This window comes from Narcine bancroftii, chromosome 4, assembly GCF_036971445.1.
Source record: "Narcine bancroftii isolate sNarBan1 chromosome 4, sNarBan1.hap1, whole genome shotgun sequence".
Lineage (NCBI taxonomy): Eukaryota > Metazoa > Chordata > Chondrichthyes > Torpediniformes > Narcinidae > Narcine > Narcine bancroftii.
The window spans coordinates 23,602,352-23,623,272 of record NC_091472.1 but is presented as its reverse complement, the minus strand read 5'-3'; the positions used below and the strand labels follow the sequence as shown (position 1 = coordinate 23,623,272).

Sequence of the window (20,921 nt, the reverse complement as noted above, 5' to 3'; positions counted from 1 at the left end):
TATCCTTTCTTCAATGTATTACCTGTGGACAAATGTCTCATTTGTAAAATTGATTCCCTTGAGCATGGTGGGTACATTCTTTTCTTAACATTTTTAAAAAAAATTGTGACGTCAAGTCTCACCCCCCCCCCCCCCCAAAAAACTTTCTTGTATTTGGAATTTTGGTTAATTGGCTTTCAGTTAATCGGAAACATTCTATACTATGCAGTGGCTCAGGGATAGCTATAAGGATACATCTTCCACACTTGAGTCAAGCATGCAAAAACAGCTGTTGAATAAAAAGTTTTATTCAGCTTCCTGTACCACTGTTAGATTAAATCAACATTAGGTTCCCCTGCGTTTGGGAAGAATTATCGGTACATTGCATTACCCAAGCACAATTTCCATCCCCAGAGACAATTCTTCAAAATACAAGTCATGCAAATCGAAGATCTAAGATCTTTCCAGTTAAATGGCAGATTATACCTTAACGCCCTTTAAAACATACAAGTACAATACTTATGCCACTTATTTCAATATCCTTTGAAGTTTATAATTTTCACATCTCTTGGACAAAATAGTTAAATTCTCTATTTAAATAAAAATAATTTCTTTTCAAAACATGACATTACATACAGAGTAACAAAAGATGATTTTAATGATTATTGATCATTTTGTAGCCCAAGTTTCTTATGGAGCACCCAAGACTTGGGATCATTGAACTGTGCGTAGAACAAAATATAATCCATCACGAAGGATCTACAAGGTCTCTTCAGAATCAATGACAGTGACCAACTGGGAGCAAATTAAAAGTCTTTCTCATCTAATGGCCAGCAGCTGATAAACGAGTGTTGTGTGATTCTACAGGTGAAATCCAGTTGGTATGCATGAGTGGTCTACAGCAAAAATGAACTTATTTTGCTATGTCAAATTAAATGTGCCCAAAATGATCATTTTCAGATTAAACCCATTTAACCATAATCCACATAAAATAGACTGTTCTAGTCAAGACTGAGCACAACAGGTGTTTCTATTTGACACAATACTTAAGCCAGTGACTACAAAGGTTGTGGTTCAAGTGTCGAGACAAAATGTTACACTTATGGTTAAAGTTAAAGAGGTTACAGAAATCACAACACAAGAGTGTGCATGTAGAATACTTGTTTCAAATTTCCTTTTATTTCCAGCATTTGACCATGTTTTATCCTCCAACGAGAAACGGACTCAACTTTTGTACAGTATGTACGGAGCCAACCAGGCCAGATTTTCTCCCCACCCCAATAGGAACAAAAGCACTTAGTTTTATAATCAGCCATGCTTGGTTGACATTCACCTTTGTCAGTGGAATTATAGACATTGTGCATCATAACTGAAGGTTGATTTAGTCAAACCCAACCATTAGCCCTTTCTGTGGCAAATATCTTCTGCAGTTTTCAAATCTCACGCATTTGCAAATAGGATGATGCAAAGTAAACCTCCAATAAACATTATAAGTTAGAAGTAAGCACTGAACCATGGGTGCCACCCAATCACAATTTCTCAATTTAGTAAATGGCAAAAATACACAAACATAAGACACACATTTAAAACAAACCTGTTTATGCCAAAACCCCTTTTGATTCAAAAGGATTTCTTGCATCATCTGTAGCTTGAGTTCAACAAAAACTCAACAATTCCGAACAGTAAAGGAGTATACAGACACTTTATCGCTCAACCTTCACGCAGCTTCACCCCATCCATCATTCGCTCTGCTTCTGAAGTTTACATGGATGTACAGATACCAGCCAGCAAGAACAACGGTGTGGCTTAAACTCTAGAATATAAGGAAACAAGCTCTGCAAAGGCTTTCGCTGAAAATGTCAACCGATAGAAAGGGGAATGCGGGTTCAGTATGGGCTCAAATACTCGGTATGTAGTGCACTTCCAAGAAACTAAAAGGTTTTAATTGTGCCCGTGGCATTTACACGTGCAGAAACGAAAACCTTTTTTTGCTGCGCTTCAAGTACAATTTTATGTTGTAAACTATTCTCTTTGTAAGGAGAGGGGGGTTAGGGGCAGAAAGAGAAAGGTGTGGAATCACAAGCTTTCACTTCTGCTGGAAGAAAGGCTTTTCTGCATTCTGCCTGTTTAGACAACAAATCTGCAACACAATATAATGTACTGGATTTTAGTGGCATTCCACAGTTGGTAACAGATGTTTGGGCAAATCTGTGCCCCTTGCAGGATGAAGCCAGTTGTCAAGGCAATTAAGTTATTAGCTAGAATATTGCCTACCTTGATAAGAACCAGACGTATATTGTTGGCCTCCTTGCTGGAAATATTGCTCAAACTGTCCTCCCTGGTTGTAACTTTGTCCACCTCTGTTTACCCACCCACCACCTTGACCCCCACGCCCTCCACGACCCCCACGGCCACGACCTCCTCGCCCTGCAACTCGTCCTCCACCCTGATCATGGCCACCATCCTGATATCGGTTGTCATGATGTCCTTGGTAACCACCTCCTTGATAGCCACCCCCTTGATAACTGCTACCACCTCCATGGTAGCTACCTCCTTGATAGCCACCACCTCCTCGATAGCCACCATGTGCCCCTTGGTAGCTAGAATCTTGATGACCACCACTTCCATCTGACCATCCACATTGAACTTTTCCTCTGCCTCCTCCACGTCCTCCTTGTTCTGTCCTATCATAGCCACCACGGCCCCCACCTCTCCCGCCTTGATCGTATCCGCCTCTTCCATAGGATCCTTGATCATATCCACCTCTTCCGCCTCCTCCATAGGAGCCTTGATCATATCCACCTCTTCCGCCTCCTCCATAGGAGCCTTGATCATATCCACCTCTTCCGCCTCCTCCATAGGAGCCGTGATCATATCCACCTCTTCCGCCTCCTCCATAGGAGCCATGATCGTATCCACCTCTTCCGCCTCCTCCATAGGAGCCTTGATCGTATCCCCCTCTTCCACCTCCTCGTCCCCCACTCGATTGGATGTTGTCTGGTCTCTTCTGCCATGGTGGCATCTCTGGTGGAGGGGCCTCAATTTCATTTGGCCTGCCACCTCTGTCTGGCACTCTTCCCATAAGCACCTGAAAAGTGAAGAAACCAAAGAGCACAGAATAATGAACATGAACTCATATTAGCTAAATAATATTAGCTACATTTCTGACATCCACCATTCACAATTCTAGTACACCAAATAAAACTTATAAAAGCAAGATTATTAAGATGATATGGTACAGGAGACCACTTGGTACAAAGTGCCTGTGTTAGTTCTTTGAAGAACTCGCCATATGGTCTCATTTCCAACAATTCTACAAAATGTCACCTGAAAGATTTATCTCACTCCCTTCTGAAAGTTATTATTAAATCTCCTTGCATCAACTGTTCAGGTTGTACGCTGCATATCACATCAAATCACACCACCTTATTCCCTCCTTTGCTTTTCATCAGTTATTATAAATGTGTCTCCATGTTATTGACACTTCTGACAATGGGAAGGGTTGCCTGATCAAAACTCTATGCTAACGATTGCCCCTGGGCCGAGGACAACAACTTCTCCATTCAGCTGATGGCTCATCTACCCCAATACATTCTTGTAAACTTCATGTTATCTTTGCAGATGTTTGTCAGTGATTTTTAAACTGATAATCTAAACGTGTGCCTTCTGTACGTACACCCTCTGAATTGTTTGTTACTACCATATCCCTGACCTTTCTCCACAAGGTCGTCCATTTATAATGCCCCTTTCTTAATAACAAAACTGAATCACTGATCTTCCCTGCATCAATGTCATCATGTGCATGTGCCCATTTCTTTCTATCCACGTCCTGGAGATGACAAGCCATCTGCGTTTCCTAAAGTTTGGCCTGTATCATTCATGCCTTGAAATTGAACCTTGTACACACATTAATATAATTGAACAAAGTTGCAGTCCCACCATGTATTACTGCATTTACCCTCAGTCTACAAAAGGTGGCTCATTCGTACTTTCCGATTTCTGACCCACTCCCAATATTGTATTCACTGAGTCACCTTTCAGTGGTTTCCAATTTTTCCAACAAATTAAATCTATAACACTATACCTATTAAAGATCAATGGACACATCGGACAGACATCAAAAAAAGCATCTGCAGAGGGAGATTGTTTTTCTCATGACCTTTCATCTGTTTTGAATACAGAGTCCTGGACTTGAAGCATTACATCTATCGCTTCGCTCTCCACAGATGCTGACTGACTTGCAGTTTCTCCCACATTGTTTTATTTCAGATTTTATGATCAGATATATTAGCCCTTATCGAGATCATCTCTTCCTTTAAAGGACTAAATCTCACTGAACCCAGTTTGCTTTATGAAATTATGATGGTTCTTATTTACTAAACTTAAATTAATTTAAAACAAGCCAAAATTTCAATGCGACTAACATATATTGCTGCAATAATTCTGCGTGCTCCAGCATTTATTTAAAAATTACTTGACAATGTATAAAAGCAATTGGAATTGGAAGATTTGGTGGCTGCACATGTCCATTGAAGAACTAAGAGCCAGTATTAAAACTGTAGTCACTTCCATCCAGTTCTAATACGTTTTAAAAAAGTAAATAATCCTTGGGGAGTCTGGGCCAACAGCCTCCTTATAATCCTTGGGGAGTCTGGGCCAACAGCCTCCTTATAATCCTTGGGGAGTCTGGGCCAACAGCCTCCTTATAATCCTTGGGGAGTCTGGGCCAACAGCCTCCTTATAATCCTTGGGGAGTCTGGGCCAACAGCCTCCTTATAATCCTTGGGGAGTCTGGGCCAACAGCCTCCTTATAATCCTTGGGGAGTCTGGGCCAACAGCCTCCTTATAATCCTTGGGGAGTCTGGGCCAACAGCCTCCTTATAATCCTTGGGGAGTCTGGGCCAACAGCCTCCTTATAATCCTTGGGGAGTCTGGGCCATCAGCCTCCTTATAATCCTTGGGGAGTCTGGGCCAACAGCCTCCTTATAATCCTTGGAGAGTCTGGGCCAACAGCCTCCTTATAATCCTTGGAGAGTCTGGGCCAACAGCCTCCTTATAATCCTTGGAGAGTCTGGGCCAACAGCCTCCTTATAATCCTTGGGGAGTCTGGGCCAACAGCCTCCTTATAATCCTTGGGGAGTCTGGGCCAACAGCCTCCTTATAATCATAAACATTAAAACCCAATCTGCCTAGTCATGGATTTTGCTACATTACCGGAATGGGGAAAAAAATAAAATCAGACGATTCCTCTGCATAAGCGACTTCAAAGAAACGTTTGCATTAGGTGCAAACAAGCACTTGAGTCCTGAGGTTTAAAATCTTAAATCAGGTTCAAATACAAAGTTCACCTTTGCTCTGCCCGCATCAGTGGCAGGGAATCTTCCAGTGGCCAACCATTTCAATTCTGCATCCCATTCCCATACTCAGATGTCTGTCCATGGCCTCGTACGATGCCAACAAGACCATTCGTAAATTGGAGAAACAACACTTGATTTTCCATCAGGGCACTCTCTAATCTGATGGCATTAACACTGACCTTCAGTTTCTGCTAACCTACCTCCCGTTCCTTTCTCCTTGTTTTCTGTCTCTTAGCTTTCCACCCTCTTCACTCTCCATTCACGGAACCAATCCCCTCCCCGTCCTCCCTCCTTTATCCGCCTAATACCCCTTGCCTTAGGGACCGTGCTCCTCCCCTACTACCAATTTGCTTGGGCACCTGCTGACATTTTTTCCATAGCTTGATGAAGGGATCAAGCCCCAAACCTTGATTATGAATCTTTATCTTTGCTATATTAAGTATACTGTTTGACCCTCTTGAGTTTCTCCAGCGTTGTGCTTTTACTTCAGCCCTGGTGTCTGCAGACTTTCGTGTTTTTACTTCAAAGTTCAGATTTATTGTCAGAATACATACAGCCCCAATATCTCCAAATACTCAATCAACAATGAGAGAGATAATACGAGTTTGCTACAATGAATGACACTCTGTAAGGCTCCATCTTTGTCATAAACAGTTGTACCTTATTGATAGCGCATGCGGTCTTCTCGCGAATGACGCCACTGCTTGTCCGCAAAATTTTCGACAGATCCTCTCGAGCGGCAAGTAGATGGGCAACAGAGATGGTGCTTTTTGAATTCAGAGTTGCACGCTTGGGGTGATAGATTTTAGCCAATTTCTCAACCTGGCTCTGGTGAAAAGTAAAATGTAAACAAAATGTGTCAGTATTAAATGTACAAATGATGGAATTTGCACAAGCTGGAATCTTCACTACTTGTTCTACTGGCTGCAGTTTTTCTTGTTGCATGGGGCACCCTGGGACAATATGCATTGCAAACAGCATCTTGTAGGCTTATGCTCACCAGTTACTATGCATTCCTGATTTTTGGCTGAAGTTGCAAACAAACTGTTAAGATTTTTTAAAAAAAGGGAAATATGAGGGAGAGAGAGAGATGTATCAGTCAAATATGGTTTATGCTCTCTTTTTGTTTGAACCCCTCTCTGAAGGGTTTAATAGAAATCACATATGATGTAATTAAAATTGAGACCAGTCTCGACTGAAGAAATTAAAAGGGTGTAGGAGCAGTAACTCCAAAAGTCTTTACCTGCAGAGATGTGGGAAAAGATTCTCAAACGAGTTAAGGGTTCATCAATGTGTGCTAGACACTCCCTTATTCAGTTTAAGGTAGTACATAGGGCGGAAACATCCAAGGACAAGCTGCCCGCATTTTTTCTAATTTTAATCCTATCTGTGATGGGTGCAATTTGCAAGTGGCTTCATTGACCCATATGTTTTGGTCCTGACTAGTTTTGGAAAGATGTCTTTGGTACTCTCAGCAATCCATGCAATTGATTTACAACCAAATCCCTTATCTGCTCTTTTTAGTTTTAGGAGCAGGATGTAGGTCGTTGTCCGGCTTCTGTTCATTGCACGATAGCTTTTTACCAACCCTGATAGCTAGGAGAGCAATTCTTCTCAAATGGAAGGACTCCACTCCACCTACTATGGTTTTCTCAAACCATGGCCTGTTTGAACTTGGATAAAATTAGAAGTGCTACATTTGATTCCTCTTAAATTTGAAGGAATTTGGTGCCCATTCATACAATATTCTCGTGATATAATTTTCAATGTTTTCTTCGGTTTATTGTCCCTTACTGATACCATTAGATTTCTCTTTTAGATGAGGACCAGACTTCTTATGTTTGATGAATGGTGATCCAAGCCTTTCCAGTCCCCCCCCCCCCCACAAGATCACAAGATAAAGGAACAGAAGCAGGCCACTCGGCCCATCAAGTCAGTTCTGTAAATCTACACTAAGTTGAGCCATGCCCACACCTAGTTCCAATTTCCAGTCTTTTCCCCATATCCCTTGATACCCTTACTAATGAGATGTTTATCCATTTCCTGTTTAAATTCTCCCAATGATCTGGCCTCCACCACTGTATGCAGTAATGAGATCCACAGATTCAAAACCCTCTGATTAAAGAAGTTCTTTCTCATCTCTGTTTGAAATGGATAACTTTTAATTTTGTTTTTTTTTATATATCTTTTGTTTTCTTCATTAGATTATTGAAGGGGGTTTTACTATAATATGAAAATTTTTGTTGCTTTTTCTCTGATTGAGGATGGGGAAATGAAGATCCTATTATCATGTATTAATTATTGTATATTGCAATCTTTTAAATTATGTATCCTTATTCTCTCTTGTTGTTTATTGTATATTAAAATCAATAAAAAGATGGGAGAGAGTGAGAGAGACTTTTGAGAAGATTCCAAAAATCCACTGCGTAGCTTTGAAAGACAATAACTTTACTTAAAGTAGTTGAAAACATCTGCTTAAAAACAGGTACTATTAGAAATAAGTAATTTTGTGAATAGGTTTCCATTTTGAAAAAAATGTACTGCTTGCTAAGTTCCAATATCAGCAAAAATGTTTTCAAAGAGGGGGGGGGGGGGGTTATCTTCAAAAGGTATATCTAGCCAAAAATTGGAAAACTCCTCAGCTGCTGCCTTTCAGTTAAGAGAGAGTGTGGATTATTCGCTCTTTATTCTGCTGAGTTTAATGCCATCTTTTCAAGATGGCAAGTTCCCCAAATGCAAACAGCATTAAACTCTGTCCTTTGATGGCAAGAGCCGGGGAGGGTCTACGTGCATTTAGCTCACTGAGATAACCCTGCAGCTGCACCTACTTTTTCGTGCAAGTGTTGCTGCTTCAGCAATTCCACGATGCAGGCAATGAAAATTCAAATTTGTGGAACCAATTGATGGATGTTGGAAGGCTTTCACTTGATTTCCAATGTCACCTGCATTTGATCTACAGTGCATTCTTTATCTCCTTGCTGTTGTCCTGCATGATCTAGACTTCTATTTATCCTTCAAAATGGATGCAACTTGGACAGTTCTGTAAGCTTCCAGGATCCTTACGAAAATGGTCTAAAAACAGCAGCAGATTAAGAATTATTTTCCTACAAGGACATGTCTGCTTCCTCCATCATTCAAAACCATACCTGAAATAATGTTCAAAATTTAAAAGCCTTTACTTTCTAAAATTGATCTTCATGCATTTTCAAAAAAACAAAAGGGGTAAGATGTTTTGGAACAAAGAGGAAAATCTGTGCCATTTTAAAAAAAATCAATGAGCACCATACCTTAGCTCTGTCTGACCACCCAAACGACTGAATGGTTACATCCATGCGTTTCACCAACATCTTTCGTCGCACTTCGTATTCATTGACGAGGATTTGATTAATGGCTTCTAATTTTTCCTATCAACAGAAACCAAACAGTATTCTTTCAAAATACCAGTTCCAAAATGAACTAACGAGAAATCCTGCACTCCTCCAAATACTTAATCAATATGTGCTGCATTTCTATTGGTCTCATATTAACCAACAACTGAAAGACATTTCAATTTGGCACAATTCTAATAGGCAGGCACTTGTTTCCCCAACCCAAAATCAACATATTAGCAGGACTTTAAATGGTTTCTGAGACACAACCAATCACCAGTTTGCTTCATTCAAAATACAATTAGTTAGGGAAAATGCACCTTAGGGAACTCCAAGCTATCAGATGCTTCAGCTCTGTAAATCTCAGGCATGCACATGAATGTTGAAATGCAGAATTTTGAAATGCCTGAAGGTAAAAATACATGTGCAGCTCTGTCAATGAACTCAACATTAAACTCAGTAGTGAAATAGTGGCATGAAAAAAGGGGCTGGATACAAAGGACTAGCATATAAATGGCAATTCCACTAGTTTGCATTGTAAAATATTAAGAGCAGCCAAGTATAAATTAATTTTCATTAGTTTAATATTTTGAAATTATTTACTAGCAACTTAATGCACTTAAGCTTAAAATATCTACATCAAATTGTTTGACTAGCTGTCAAGCATTGCAGCTTATCAGTGTAACTTAAAATTAGCACCAAAAGTCTGTGGTGTCAGTGATTTGACAGAGTCCATTCAAGCATTCTGGGGTCTTAATTGTAAATTTAGTTGCTATTTTAGAGTCTGCTCAGAAGCACCTCAGGCACAAATGATTCAATTCTTTGGCTCTCCACAACCAGAAAATAAGGCTCAAAGCAAATTAAGACTGTAAGTTAACAATCCAATTAGCTGACTGAGTTTAGCATAATTTGATCAATTATAATCTTTGGCTTGGCTTCGCGGACGAAGATTTATAGAGGGGGTAAAAAGTCCACGTCAGCTGCAGGCTCGTTTGTGGCTGACAAGTCCGATACGGGACAGGCAGACACGATTGCAGCGGTTGCAGGGGAAAATTGGTTGGTTGGGGTTGGGTGTTGGGTTTTTCCTCCTTTGCCTTTTGTCAGTGAGGTGGGCTCTGCGGTCTTCTTCAAAGGAGGTTGCTGCCCGCCAAACTGTGAGGCGCCAAGATGCACGGTTTGAGGCGTTATCAGCCCACTGGCGGTGGTCAATGTGGCAGGCACCAAGAGATTTCTTTAGGCAGTCCTTGTACCTTTTCTTTGGTGCACCTCTGTCACGGTGGCCAGTGGAGAGCTCGCCATATAACACGATCTTGGGAAGGCGATGGTCCTCCATTCTGGAGACGTGACCCATCCAGCGCAGCTGGATCTTCAGCAGCGTGGACTCGATGCTGTCGACCTCTGCCATCTCGAGTACTTCGACGTTAGGGATGTAAGCGCTCCAATGGATGTTGAGGATGGAGCGGAGACAACGCTGGTGGAAGCGTTCTAGGAGCCGTAGGTGGTGCCAGTAGAGGACCCATGATTCGGAGCCGAACAGGAGTGTGGGTATGACAATGGCTCTGTATACGCTTATCTTTGTGAGGTTTTTCAGTTGGTTGTTTTTCCAGACTCTTTTGTGTAGTCTTCCAAAGGCGCTATTTGCCTTGGCGAGTCTGTTGTCTATCTCATTGTCGATCCTTGCATCTGATGAAATGGTGCAGCCGAGATAGGTAAACTGGTTGACCGTTTTGAGTTTTGTGTGCCCGATGGAGATGTGGGGGGGCTGGTAATCATGGTGGGGAGCTGGCTGATGGAGGACCTCAGTTTTCTTCAGGCTGACTTCCAGGCCAAACATTTTGGCAGATTCCGCAAAGCAGGACGTCAAGCGCTGAAGAGCTGGCTCTGAATGGGCAACTAAAGCGGCATCATCTGCAAAGAGTAGTTCACGGACAAGTTTCTCTTGTGTCTTGGTGTGAGCTTGCAGGCGCCTCAGATTGAAGAGACTGCCATCCGTGCGGTACCGGATATAAACAGCGTCTTCATTGTTGGGGTCTTTCATGGCTTGGTTCAGCATCATGCTGAAGAAGATTGAAAAGAGGGTTGGTGCGAGAACACAGCCTTGCTTCACGCCATTGTTAATGGAGAAGGGTTCAGAGAGCTCATTGCTGTATCTGACCCGACCTTGTTGGTTTTCGTGCAGTTGGATAATCATGTTGAGGAACTTTGGGGGACATCCGATGCGCTCTAGTATTTGCCAAAGCCCTTTCCTGCTCACGGTGTCGAAGGCTTTGGTGAGGTCAACAAAGGTGATGTAGAGTCCTTTGTTTTGTTCTCTGCACTTTTCTTGGAGCTGTCTGAGGGCAAAGACCATGTCAGTAGTTCCTCTGTTTGCGCGAAAGCCGCCTGTGATTCTGGGAGAATATTCTCGGCGACACTAGGTATTATTCTATTTAGTAGAATCCTAGCGAAGATTTTGCCTGCAATGGAGAGCAACCTGATTCCCCTGTAGTTTGAGCAGTCTGATTTCTCGCCTTTGTTTTTGTACAGGGTGATGATGGTGGCATCACGAAGATCCTGAGGCAGTTTACCTTGGTCCCAACAAAGCTTGAAAAACTCATGCAGTTTGGCATGCAGAGTTTTGCCGCCAGCCTTCCAGACTTCTGGGGGGATTCCATCCATACCTGCTGCTTTGCCACTTTTCAGTTGTTCGATTGCCTTATATGTCTCATCCAGGGTGGGAACCTCATCCAGCTCTAGCCTTAGGGGCTGTTGAGGGAGCTGGAGCAGGGCGGAATCTTGGACTGAGCGGTTGGCACTGAAAAGAGATTGGAAGTGTTCTGACCATCGGTTGAGGATGGAGATCTTGTCACTGAGGAGGACTTTGCCGTCTGAGCTGCGCAGCGGGCTTTGGACTTGGGGTGAGGGGCCGTACACAGCCTTTAGAGCCTCGTAGAAACCCCTGAAGTCGCCAATGTCCGCGCTGAGCTGTGTTCGTTTGGCGAGGCTAGTCCACCACTCATTTTGGATCACCCGGAGTTTGCGCTGAAGATGGCTGCATGCGCGACGGAAGGCTTGTTTCTTCTCTGGACAGGACGGCTTTGTAAGGTGAGCCTGGTGGGCAGCTCGCTTCTTTGCCAGCAGCTCCTGGATTTCCTGGCTGTTTTCGTCAAACCAGTCCTTGTTTTTCCTGGAGGAGAAGCCCAGTACCTCTTCAGTGGATTGCAGTATGGTAGTCTTCAACTGATCCCAGAGGGTTTCAGGGGACGGGTCCGTGAGGCGGGTTGCATTGTCGAGCTTTGCTTTGAGGTTTGCCTGGAAGTTTCCTCTCGCTTCGTCTGACTGCAGGTTTCCAACATTGAACCTCTTTCTGGGGGCTTTATTGTTCCTGGGCTTTGGCTTGAAGTGAAGGTTGAGCTTGCAGCGAACCAGCCGGTGGTCAGTGTGGCATTCCGCGCTAGGCATGACCCTGGTGTGGAGCACATCTCGTTTGTCACTTTCTCGCACCAGGATGTAGTCCAGGAGGTGCCAGTGTTTGGATCGGGGATGCATCCAGGTGGTCTTAAGGCTGTCCCTCTGCTGAAAAAGGGTGTTTGTAATGAAAAGCCGCTGTTCTGCGCAGAGCTCCAACAGGAGGCGCCCATTGTCGTTGCACTTGCCGACGCCATGCTTGCCCAGGATTCCTGGCCAGGTTTCTGAGTCTTTGCCGACACGAGCGTTGAAGTCGCCCAGGATGACAACCTTGTCGGCTGTAGGGGTGGTTTAGCATAATTTGACCAATTATAATGGGGAACAAGGAAACACATTCCTTTATAAAGTAGAACTGGTCAGCTGCAGTGCAATTCCTTTGATCTAACAATGAACAACTCCTTCCATATAAGTCAATACTTGCTGCAGGCTGGCATCAACTCTGCCAAGTTATAAGAAGTTTTATTCCAAAGGTTATTGAATTGAACCTGCCCAAGATTGCTCACATTGGTTCTTTGGAGTAAGCAGAGCCATCGATGATTGCCTGATTTTGAATCCTGCTATTGTGGCGGCGCACATCCTCATGGTGAGCCGGTCCCGCTTGTATCGCCACGTGATGGGGCAGCCGTGGGGAAATGGCGTCATCAGAGGTTTCTCTCTGACTCCAGCATCCCTTCCGGCGCGCACCCTGGGCAGTGATTATGACGTCACAATGCACCAGGTGACTGAGCTCATGCTGCCCTTAAAGGAGCGTGCTGAATTTGAATAAAAAGTCGTTAAAGACCCTCAACGTGGTGGCTGTGTTTCTTCCACTGTTCACACCACCACACTACCAAAATTAAAGAAGATTGTGCCTATGTTCCAAACTAGGATAGTGTGATGGAAAATTTGGAGATGTTTTGTGAGATAAATTGGTAAAATTAGAGTAGATTACATACATACACATTAAAACAGATCTTATTTGAAATACTGAAGAATTCATATTCAGTGACTTTACAGAAACTATGGTGAATGCTATGCACATTTCACAAGTAGGTGCTAATTGAAATGATGATGAAATGAATAGGCTATTGTCTTGGAAGAGTCAGGTTGTTTGTGTTGGACCTTTTTGCAAGGCTTTTGATCTCTCTGCAAAGAGCTCACTCTGAGGTCATTGAGAGCTTTGTTTACCTAAAACAACAGATGGACTAGAAGACTGACTCCTATTGTTTGCTGGAGACGAAGGGGGTTTTGCAAGTGAGAGAGAGAAGGACATGAGGCTGGCAGTTGAAATCTCAGAGAGAGGGAGAGACTGAACAATGTCAGCCAGGAGAAGTTTGTTGAAACTGAAACAGAAGTTCCAGAGCGGCGGATGGATGGAAGTGCTATCTGTCTGATGTTTCTCTTGGAATAAGTGGTACAGAAAGAATCTGTGATAGCCTGAAAGAAAGAGGTTATCATCTAGAGAACTCTGATGGGGCAAGTCTCACCAGCAAGACATTGAGGTGACTAACGGTGGTACCTCAGTTGTGGAAATCCTGGAACACATCTCTCTCTGCAAACTGTAAGGTAAAACATCATGAGATGGGAATGTGTAAGGAGTTACCCTGTGCAGGGCTGTAACAAGAAGGAGAGGTGTCCTTGTACTCCTGTTAGGTAAAACATCATGAGATGGGAATGTGTAAGGAGTTACCCTGTGCAGGGCTGTAACAAGATGTGAATGCATCCTTGTACTTACAAGATAAGAGAGACATTGATGGATTGAGAGGCAGGAAGCTAGCAGGGAAAGGATAGCAACAGTTTTAGTCATTGGACAAGTAATGATATGATGATGTTCTAAGCACGTATCCAAGGGTATAAAAAATTATCATTTTGCTGATAACGGCAGAATGCATTCTCCGACTAACATGGTTAGTTGCAAGTGTTACAATCCGGTAATAAAGAACAAAGAACCCTGATTTCGACTCAGTCTGGTGTTTGTCTCACTCATTCATGAACAAAGCAGACCTAACAAAACCCACAAGAACCTTCCTGAGCGGTAAAGATTTACCTCTTGAGCTCCAAAGCCTGGTGAACTTGATACATGTTAAATTCTGTGCACAGTATAAGAATTGCCTGCAACCAGTGAACTTGGAAGACTGAGAAGCGAAACTGAACTGTGAACCAAAGAACTTTTCTTAGATTTACACACACATTACATACACGTGCACTTAAGAGTTGTGGGGGGGTGGGTTAGGTTAGTTAAGTTAATAGTGATAAGTTAACTGTGAGTCGGTTTTCATGTTTAAAGATAATTAAAAACAACTTTTGTTTAAGTAACCATTTGTCGTGGTGAATATCTATTGCTGCTAGGTTTTGGGGTCCTTTGAGCTCGTAACACTATGGGTACATATTTTCCTCCTACAAAACATACGGGGCCAGTAGGTTAATTAGTATTTGAGCAGCGTGCATGGGTTGGAAAGGTGTTATAGCTCTAATTAAATTACTCACCCAGTGAAGAGGGCCAAGTGCTTTTTTCACCAGAGGTTTTCCCACATGATTAGGAGGTACCTTGGACAAAGATTCCTTCAGCTGGGGAAAAAAAATTACATTTGAAATGAAAAGTAATGAAAAAGAGATTTTTAATTTCACAACAAGTCATTTGAGAACTGGCACACAAACAACTAAACAATGAAAAGCAATCTAGATTGCAAAATTGACCATTTCTGAGCTATATTTAAAAAAAAATTCTGATGGGATGAAATTGTATTTCTACTCCTAATGGATGCTTCAGTGCTCAGAGCAGAGATGATAAACATCAAAGAGGTCTTCGAGGATGCAAGAAACAGGGTTGAGAGAAGGGAATCTGTGGATATGTTATAGAACATTACAACACAGAAACAGGCTCTTTGGCACTTCTAGTCTGTGACAAATTATTTTTCTGCCTAGACCCATTGACCTACACCCAGTCCATAGCCCTCCCATCCAGGTAATGATCCAAATTCCCAAAAGGCATCCTTTGGCTTGGCTTCGCGGACGAAGATTTATGGAGGAGTATGTCCACGTCTGCTGCAGGCTCGCTGGTGACTGACAAGTCCGATGCGGGACAGGCAGGCACGGTTGCAAGGGAAAATTGGTTTGTTGTGGTTGGGTGTTTTCTCCTTTGTCTTTTGTCAGTGAGGTGGTCTCTGCGGTCTTCTTCAAAAGGCATCCATCATGCATTATTTTACAGGGTTGGAGGCAATACATTGGCAATGGATAGAGGTGTGACTAACAGAAATCAGAGAGTCAAGAAAAATTGATAATTTTCTAGTGGGTGGGGTGCCATATGGATCAATGACGAGGCTTCAGCTATGACATGGATGAAGGAATCAAACATACTGGAACCAAACCAAATAGATCAGCAATTTCTGAGGAGGACACAAAGAGCCTAAAAAGGATACAGACAGGTTAAGTGCAGTCCACAGAAGTGCTGAAGAAACTCAGCAGGTTACATAGCATCCATGGGAGGTAAAGGGCAGTCGACATTTCGGCCGAGCCCTTCTCTCTGACCTGTTTTAAGTTTCTCCAGCACTTTTGTGTATTGCACTAGACCCTAGCATCTGCAGATTTTCTTGTTGACCACTGAGACAGGTTAAGTGAGTGAGGAAAAATTATCCTTTCAGAAAGGAAATAAAATAATTATTTAAATGGAAGGAGACTACAAAATGTCATGTGTAAAGGGACCAGGGTGTCCTTGTACACAAAACAAAAAGAAAATTAGTATGTAATACAACAAGCATTACAGATGGCTAATACAATATTGCACTGGATATGGAGCATCAACATTTGGAAGTTTTAATGCAACCTAATTAGGTGTTGAGATCACAAGTATTGCATACACTTTTGGTCTCCATATTTAAGGATGTACTTGCACTGGAGGATGAAGAGAAAGTTGACCAAGTCAATTCCTGGGATAAAATAGTTGATAGGTTAAGAAAGGTAGAGTAGCTCGAGTCTTTATTCATGGGAGTAGAGAACAATACAGGTGATCTTACTGAAACACAAGATTCTGCAGGTTATTGACCAGGTGAAGTTGTCTGGAACAAGTGAGCATATTTTCCAGAATAAGAAGAGTGCTCATATCACACTGAGGTGAGGAAGATTCTTCTCTTCCCCCCTCCTCTCCCTCACAAACACAAGATCAGGAATCTTCAGAATTCTCTTTCCCAGAAGTTTCTCTCTCAAATGATGTCACCTGGCTTTATTTCCAATGCCCAGCAACTGCAACTTTTGCTTTTTATTTGTGATATTTATGTTTTTTTGGAACAATTGAAATGTTCCCCATATTCATATTTTTTAAAAAAAGTTAAGAAATGCGTGAATAATCTTGTGAGAAGTACTTTTGTGCACGTTGATCTTACATCTGGTAATTGCGCATGCTTTGATGCTGTTAAAAAAAAAAATTAACATAAATGAAATAAAATTTTAAAGTCATTTGAAACACAGGCAGTCACCAGCAGTCAGAATGTATTGGTGATCCTTTCCCAGAAGGCCTTGGAAAAAGGACTTCTTGAACAACCTTCTAGTTACACTGCTCCGATTATGCTATTTAGGAAGTCCATGTTAGGATTCTTCAACAGCAATGAAGGAACAGTTAAAGCCCAGACTAGAAGTAATTTGGAGGGCAATACCACCATACCAGGTGCGAGAGGTGTTGGGCTTAGAAGGCACCAGTGAAGAAGCCTTGAATAATTGCTGAAGTTTATTAGGCCATGAGCATTTGATGCTTATGAATGGAGTGGCAATCAAGCTTTGAACTGAATGGCTATGAGCATCTTGAACGCTGGTATAGCAGTGGAGAGCCCTTCTATCCTGGTGACTTTACACGGAGGAGATGGTGGAAAGAGAAGATGAGTCTCTTGCAATCCTTAGGAATAGGACAAATTAATCTCTGGACAATGATAACGCCATTGAATGCAAAGGGAAATGGGTCACATTTACTTTTGCTGAAGATACCCATTCCCTGCCACTCGTGCAAACGTTACCTGACATCGACGAGGACAAGGCTGAATTTTTTGCTGCGTTTTGATTTTTCTGCAAGCAGTCATGGCCTATTTCCTAGTGTGGAGAAATGTATTTGATCTCAACACTGTGGAGTTAAGCAAAAGTTGCAGTTCTGGCCTTGTGATAAAGGGAAGGTTATTGAAGCAGCAGATATAATAGATGGGCCTAGAATTAGGAACCTAATCACTTGACCTCATCCATAAAATCTCTTGGCATTTAATTGTAAACCATAGAAATTTCTAGTGGTCAGAATACAATTGCAGATAAAATGAAAGATACTAAAATCATAGCTTTTGCAACATGTAATTAGATTTTCAAAGGGGTTGTAGATGGGTTGAGAAATATATAGTTAAATGACAGTGCAGGAATCAAGATTCCATATCCACAGGGGAGGAGTCACGCGATGGAGTAGTGGCCGGACGGTGAACTCCAGCCCTCTCCAGAAAAGTCGGGAAAAACAAGAGAAAACACAAAGGCACAGAAATAAAAGTTACAGAAAAGTGAGTATAAAGGTGGAAAGAAGATGGCGACAAAAAAAGAAAAGTCGAAAGCAACGGTAAGAAGAGAGGAAGAGAAGACAAAGGAGGAAAAAGGTGAAGGCCTTACCTGTCCGAAGAGGCCCGCTGCGGAGAGAGAAACCCGCTCCCTCAGGTCGGTAAATAATGGACTACAAAAATGGCTCGCAGAGCCGAACAAAAGTGCGCAAACGCGCATGCGCGAAGTTTCGCGCATGCGCGATGCGAATGAAAAAAAACACACCGACGGGAGGGGGGACCAGCTGGGGAGTCGATCTCCACAGCCGGCAACGACAGCTGCAGAACACCTGCAGCAAGAAGAGACCACAGAAGACAATAGAAACAAGATAGAAGAGGAGGAAAGGGCACCAAAGAAACAACAGATGGTCAACTCAGAGGAAGAAGAAGAGGAAGAGTATGGTGAAATAGAAGAAGAAAAGAGAGGCAAGGTAAAGGATATACTTGCTCTTATTAGAGGATACATGGAATCATTTAAAGAATGGCAAACACAGGAATTTAAGGATTTAAGAAAAAGAATAAACAACACAGAGGAGAAAATAATTAAAATGGAGATGACCTTAACAGAAATGGGAAAAAAAATGGACAAGATGGAAGAGCGGGCAGTAGCAGCAGAAATGGAGGTAGAAGACTTAAAAAAGAAATTGGAGAAATCTAATAAAAAAACTAAAGAGACACAAGAACTACTAGCTCAAAAAATAGATACAATGGAAAACCATAACAGAAGAAATAACATAAAGATAGTGGGCCTTAAGGAAGATGAAGAAGGCAAGAATATGAGGGAGTTTATAAAAGAGTGGATCCCTAAGACCCTAGGATGTCCAGAACTACAGCATGAAATGGAAATAGAAAGGGCACATAGAGTATTGGCCTCTAAACCACAACCACAACAAAAACCAAGATCTATTGTAGTAAAATTCCTAAGATATACTACAAGAGAAAAGGTACTGGAGAAGACAATGGAAAAAGTAAGAGAGGGCAAAAAACCACTGGAGTATAAAGGGCAAAAAATCTTCATTTATCCAGATATAAGTTTTGAACTCCTAAAGAAGAGAAAAGAGTTCAATACAGCAAAGGCGATTTTATGGAAGAAAGGGTATAAATTTATACTAAAGCATCCAGCGGTATTGAAAATATTTATTCCAGGACAGCAAAACAGACTATTCTCGGATCCAGAAGAAGCACGAAAATTTGCAGAACAATTACAAAAATAGACTGAGGGAGGAAGACGGGTAATGAGAGTTAAAATGATCACGACTGATATGTATGTGGGTAAAGACAAAAATAGACTGAGGGAAGAAGACGGGTAATGAGAGTAAAAATGATCACGATTGATATGTATGCAGGTAAAGAGGTATAAGAGTGAATAGAGACAATGAGCATACATGAATGTATCTGTACTTAGAGGAAAATATAGATAGTATAGACAAGAATTAATAAGGGAAGGTAATGGAATAGAGAGAATAAGGAGGGAATTAAAAGAGGGACCTTTGTGACATATGAAAAGTGAAATCTTTTCTGGGGGAGGCGGGGTGGGGGGAAATAGCGGTCACTGCACAATCAGTTGACGCTTGCGAGTGGATTCGCAAATCCAAATGGAGAGGGGAGATGTGGTTGTCCGACAAGGGATAAAGGACAACTCAGGAGGTGAAGGGGAGATTGGGGATAAATAAGATAGAAATAGGAGAATAAGGAAAATGTTAGATGTTGTAGGAATGTTGTCTTATGAAGAGTTGAAAATAAGAAAACAGAAATGGAAAAGGAGGAAAGGTAATGATGGAAAAACGGAAAGAGAAGATAAACAAAATATAAAAGGGCTACGCTGAACTATATGTCTTTAAATATTAATGGAATACATAACCAAATTAAAAGGAAGAAACTACCAAATTTAAATGAATAAATGTATTCCATTAGAAAAAAAAATAACATATTGGTTAAGAAATAATATTGAAATATTCGAACAAGTATAGGAGCCTTACATTAAATACAATAGCGAAAACCTACCGGGGACAAACATTACCTAAGTTGATAGAAGGAGAAGGAAAGAAAAGAATGGACTCAGTAGAATTTCTGGTGTAATTTTGTTGAATGACAACATTGTCTGACTGGATTAATGCAACCTAGATTGTATACCTAAAATGGATGAGAGGGGGGGGTGGGGGGTGGTTTGGGAGGAAAGGGGGGGGGGGGAGAAAAAGTCACTGTATATGTGTGAAAAGAAATAGTGTATATCATGGCTAATGTGATTTATGGTGTGAAAAATAAAAAAATTAAAAAAAAAAAAAAAAAAAAAAAGATTCCATATCCACTAACTTTTTTTAATGAAGAAATTTGAAAGAATACAAAAATAATTTTCAACATTAATACTGAATTTATTTTTACTTCTGACAAACTCTTGCTGTTTCAGTATCAATACAAAATCTACTGTGGGGGGGGGGGGGATAAAATTAGGACATTTTTTAAAATTGTATCTATTTGAATGGATAACAACTTTATTCAGGAAAACAATTCTTTTGATGATCAAGTGGAAATATTTTATGAAGGTGTAAGTTATTTTGGCTACAAGTCCAGAGATATCTCGTACTTTTATTTCTCAGGATTTAATCAAAAAACTATTTTCTGGGAGGACTGAATGTGCAGGTGATGGTCTGGTTACATTGTGAGCTTTCTCTGAAAAGGTCATCATCTTTTTCACAAAAGCCAGTACATGTAACATTGACTGGAAACCTTTGTTCCAAGAAATAGAGGTGATCATTTCACTTGCTTCCCTTTTGAGTAGAAACACACTGCTTCCACTCAAGCCCCAGTACAAATGCTAAAATTATATGAAGCTCATTTGCTTCTGGAGATAGATTCTATACTATTAAAAAGTGAGCAGTTCTTCTAATTTCCTGCCCAATATTCCGCTTTCAACTCGCATCAGATCAACTGATTATCTTTGAGTGAAACCAGAGAGCACAACAGCTGTAGCATAAAATAATTTTAATTTGTCTTTCAATAAAGTGGAAAGGTGGTTGTATAAAAATGAGAGCCATTTTTAAATTTCTATACACAGTGAACTCCCTTAATGGACAGCAAAATATTACTCAAAACCAGTTCAAAACCTCTTAATGAACAAATGTTTAAAGCTAAAAGGATTCTTTCATACACAGAGATGTTCAAAATACATCCATTGACTTTCTCACTGAGTATTTTGTATGTTCATTTTGAAGTTTCCTTGATTTACCATCATTTTA

At 41.4% G+C, this 20,921-nt stretch overlaps 1 protein-coding gene across 1 annotated transcript in view; it reads right to left on the bottom strand.

Annotated features, from left to right (window-relative positions):
• Positions 1–269: 269 nt before the first annotated feature.
• Positions 270–20,921, bottom strand: part of fam98a (family with sequence similarity 98 member A) — a 34,945-nt gene continuing 14,293 nt past the window's right edge. Inside the window, exons 5-8 of the mRNA XM_069930939.1 lie at positions 14,618–14,698; positions 8,624–8,740; positions 5,997–6,164; positions 270–3,067 (exon numbers count right to left, since the gene is read on the bottom strand). Of these exons, the coding sequence (XP_069787040.1) occupies positions 2,234–3,067; positions 5,997–6,164; positions 8,624–8,740; positions 14,618–14,698 (1,200 nt within the window). The 3' untranslated portion in view covers positions 270–2,233. The remainder of the gene's footprint in view (positions 3,068–5,996; positions 6,165–8,623; positions 8,741–14,617; positions 14,699–20,921) is intronic.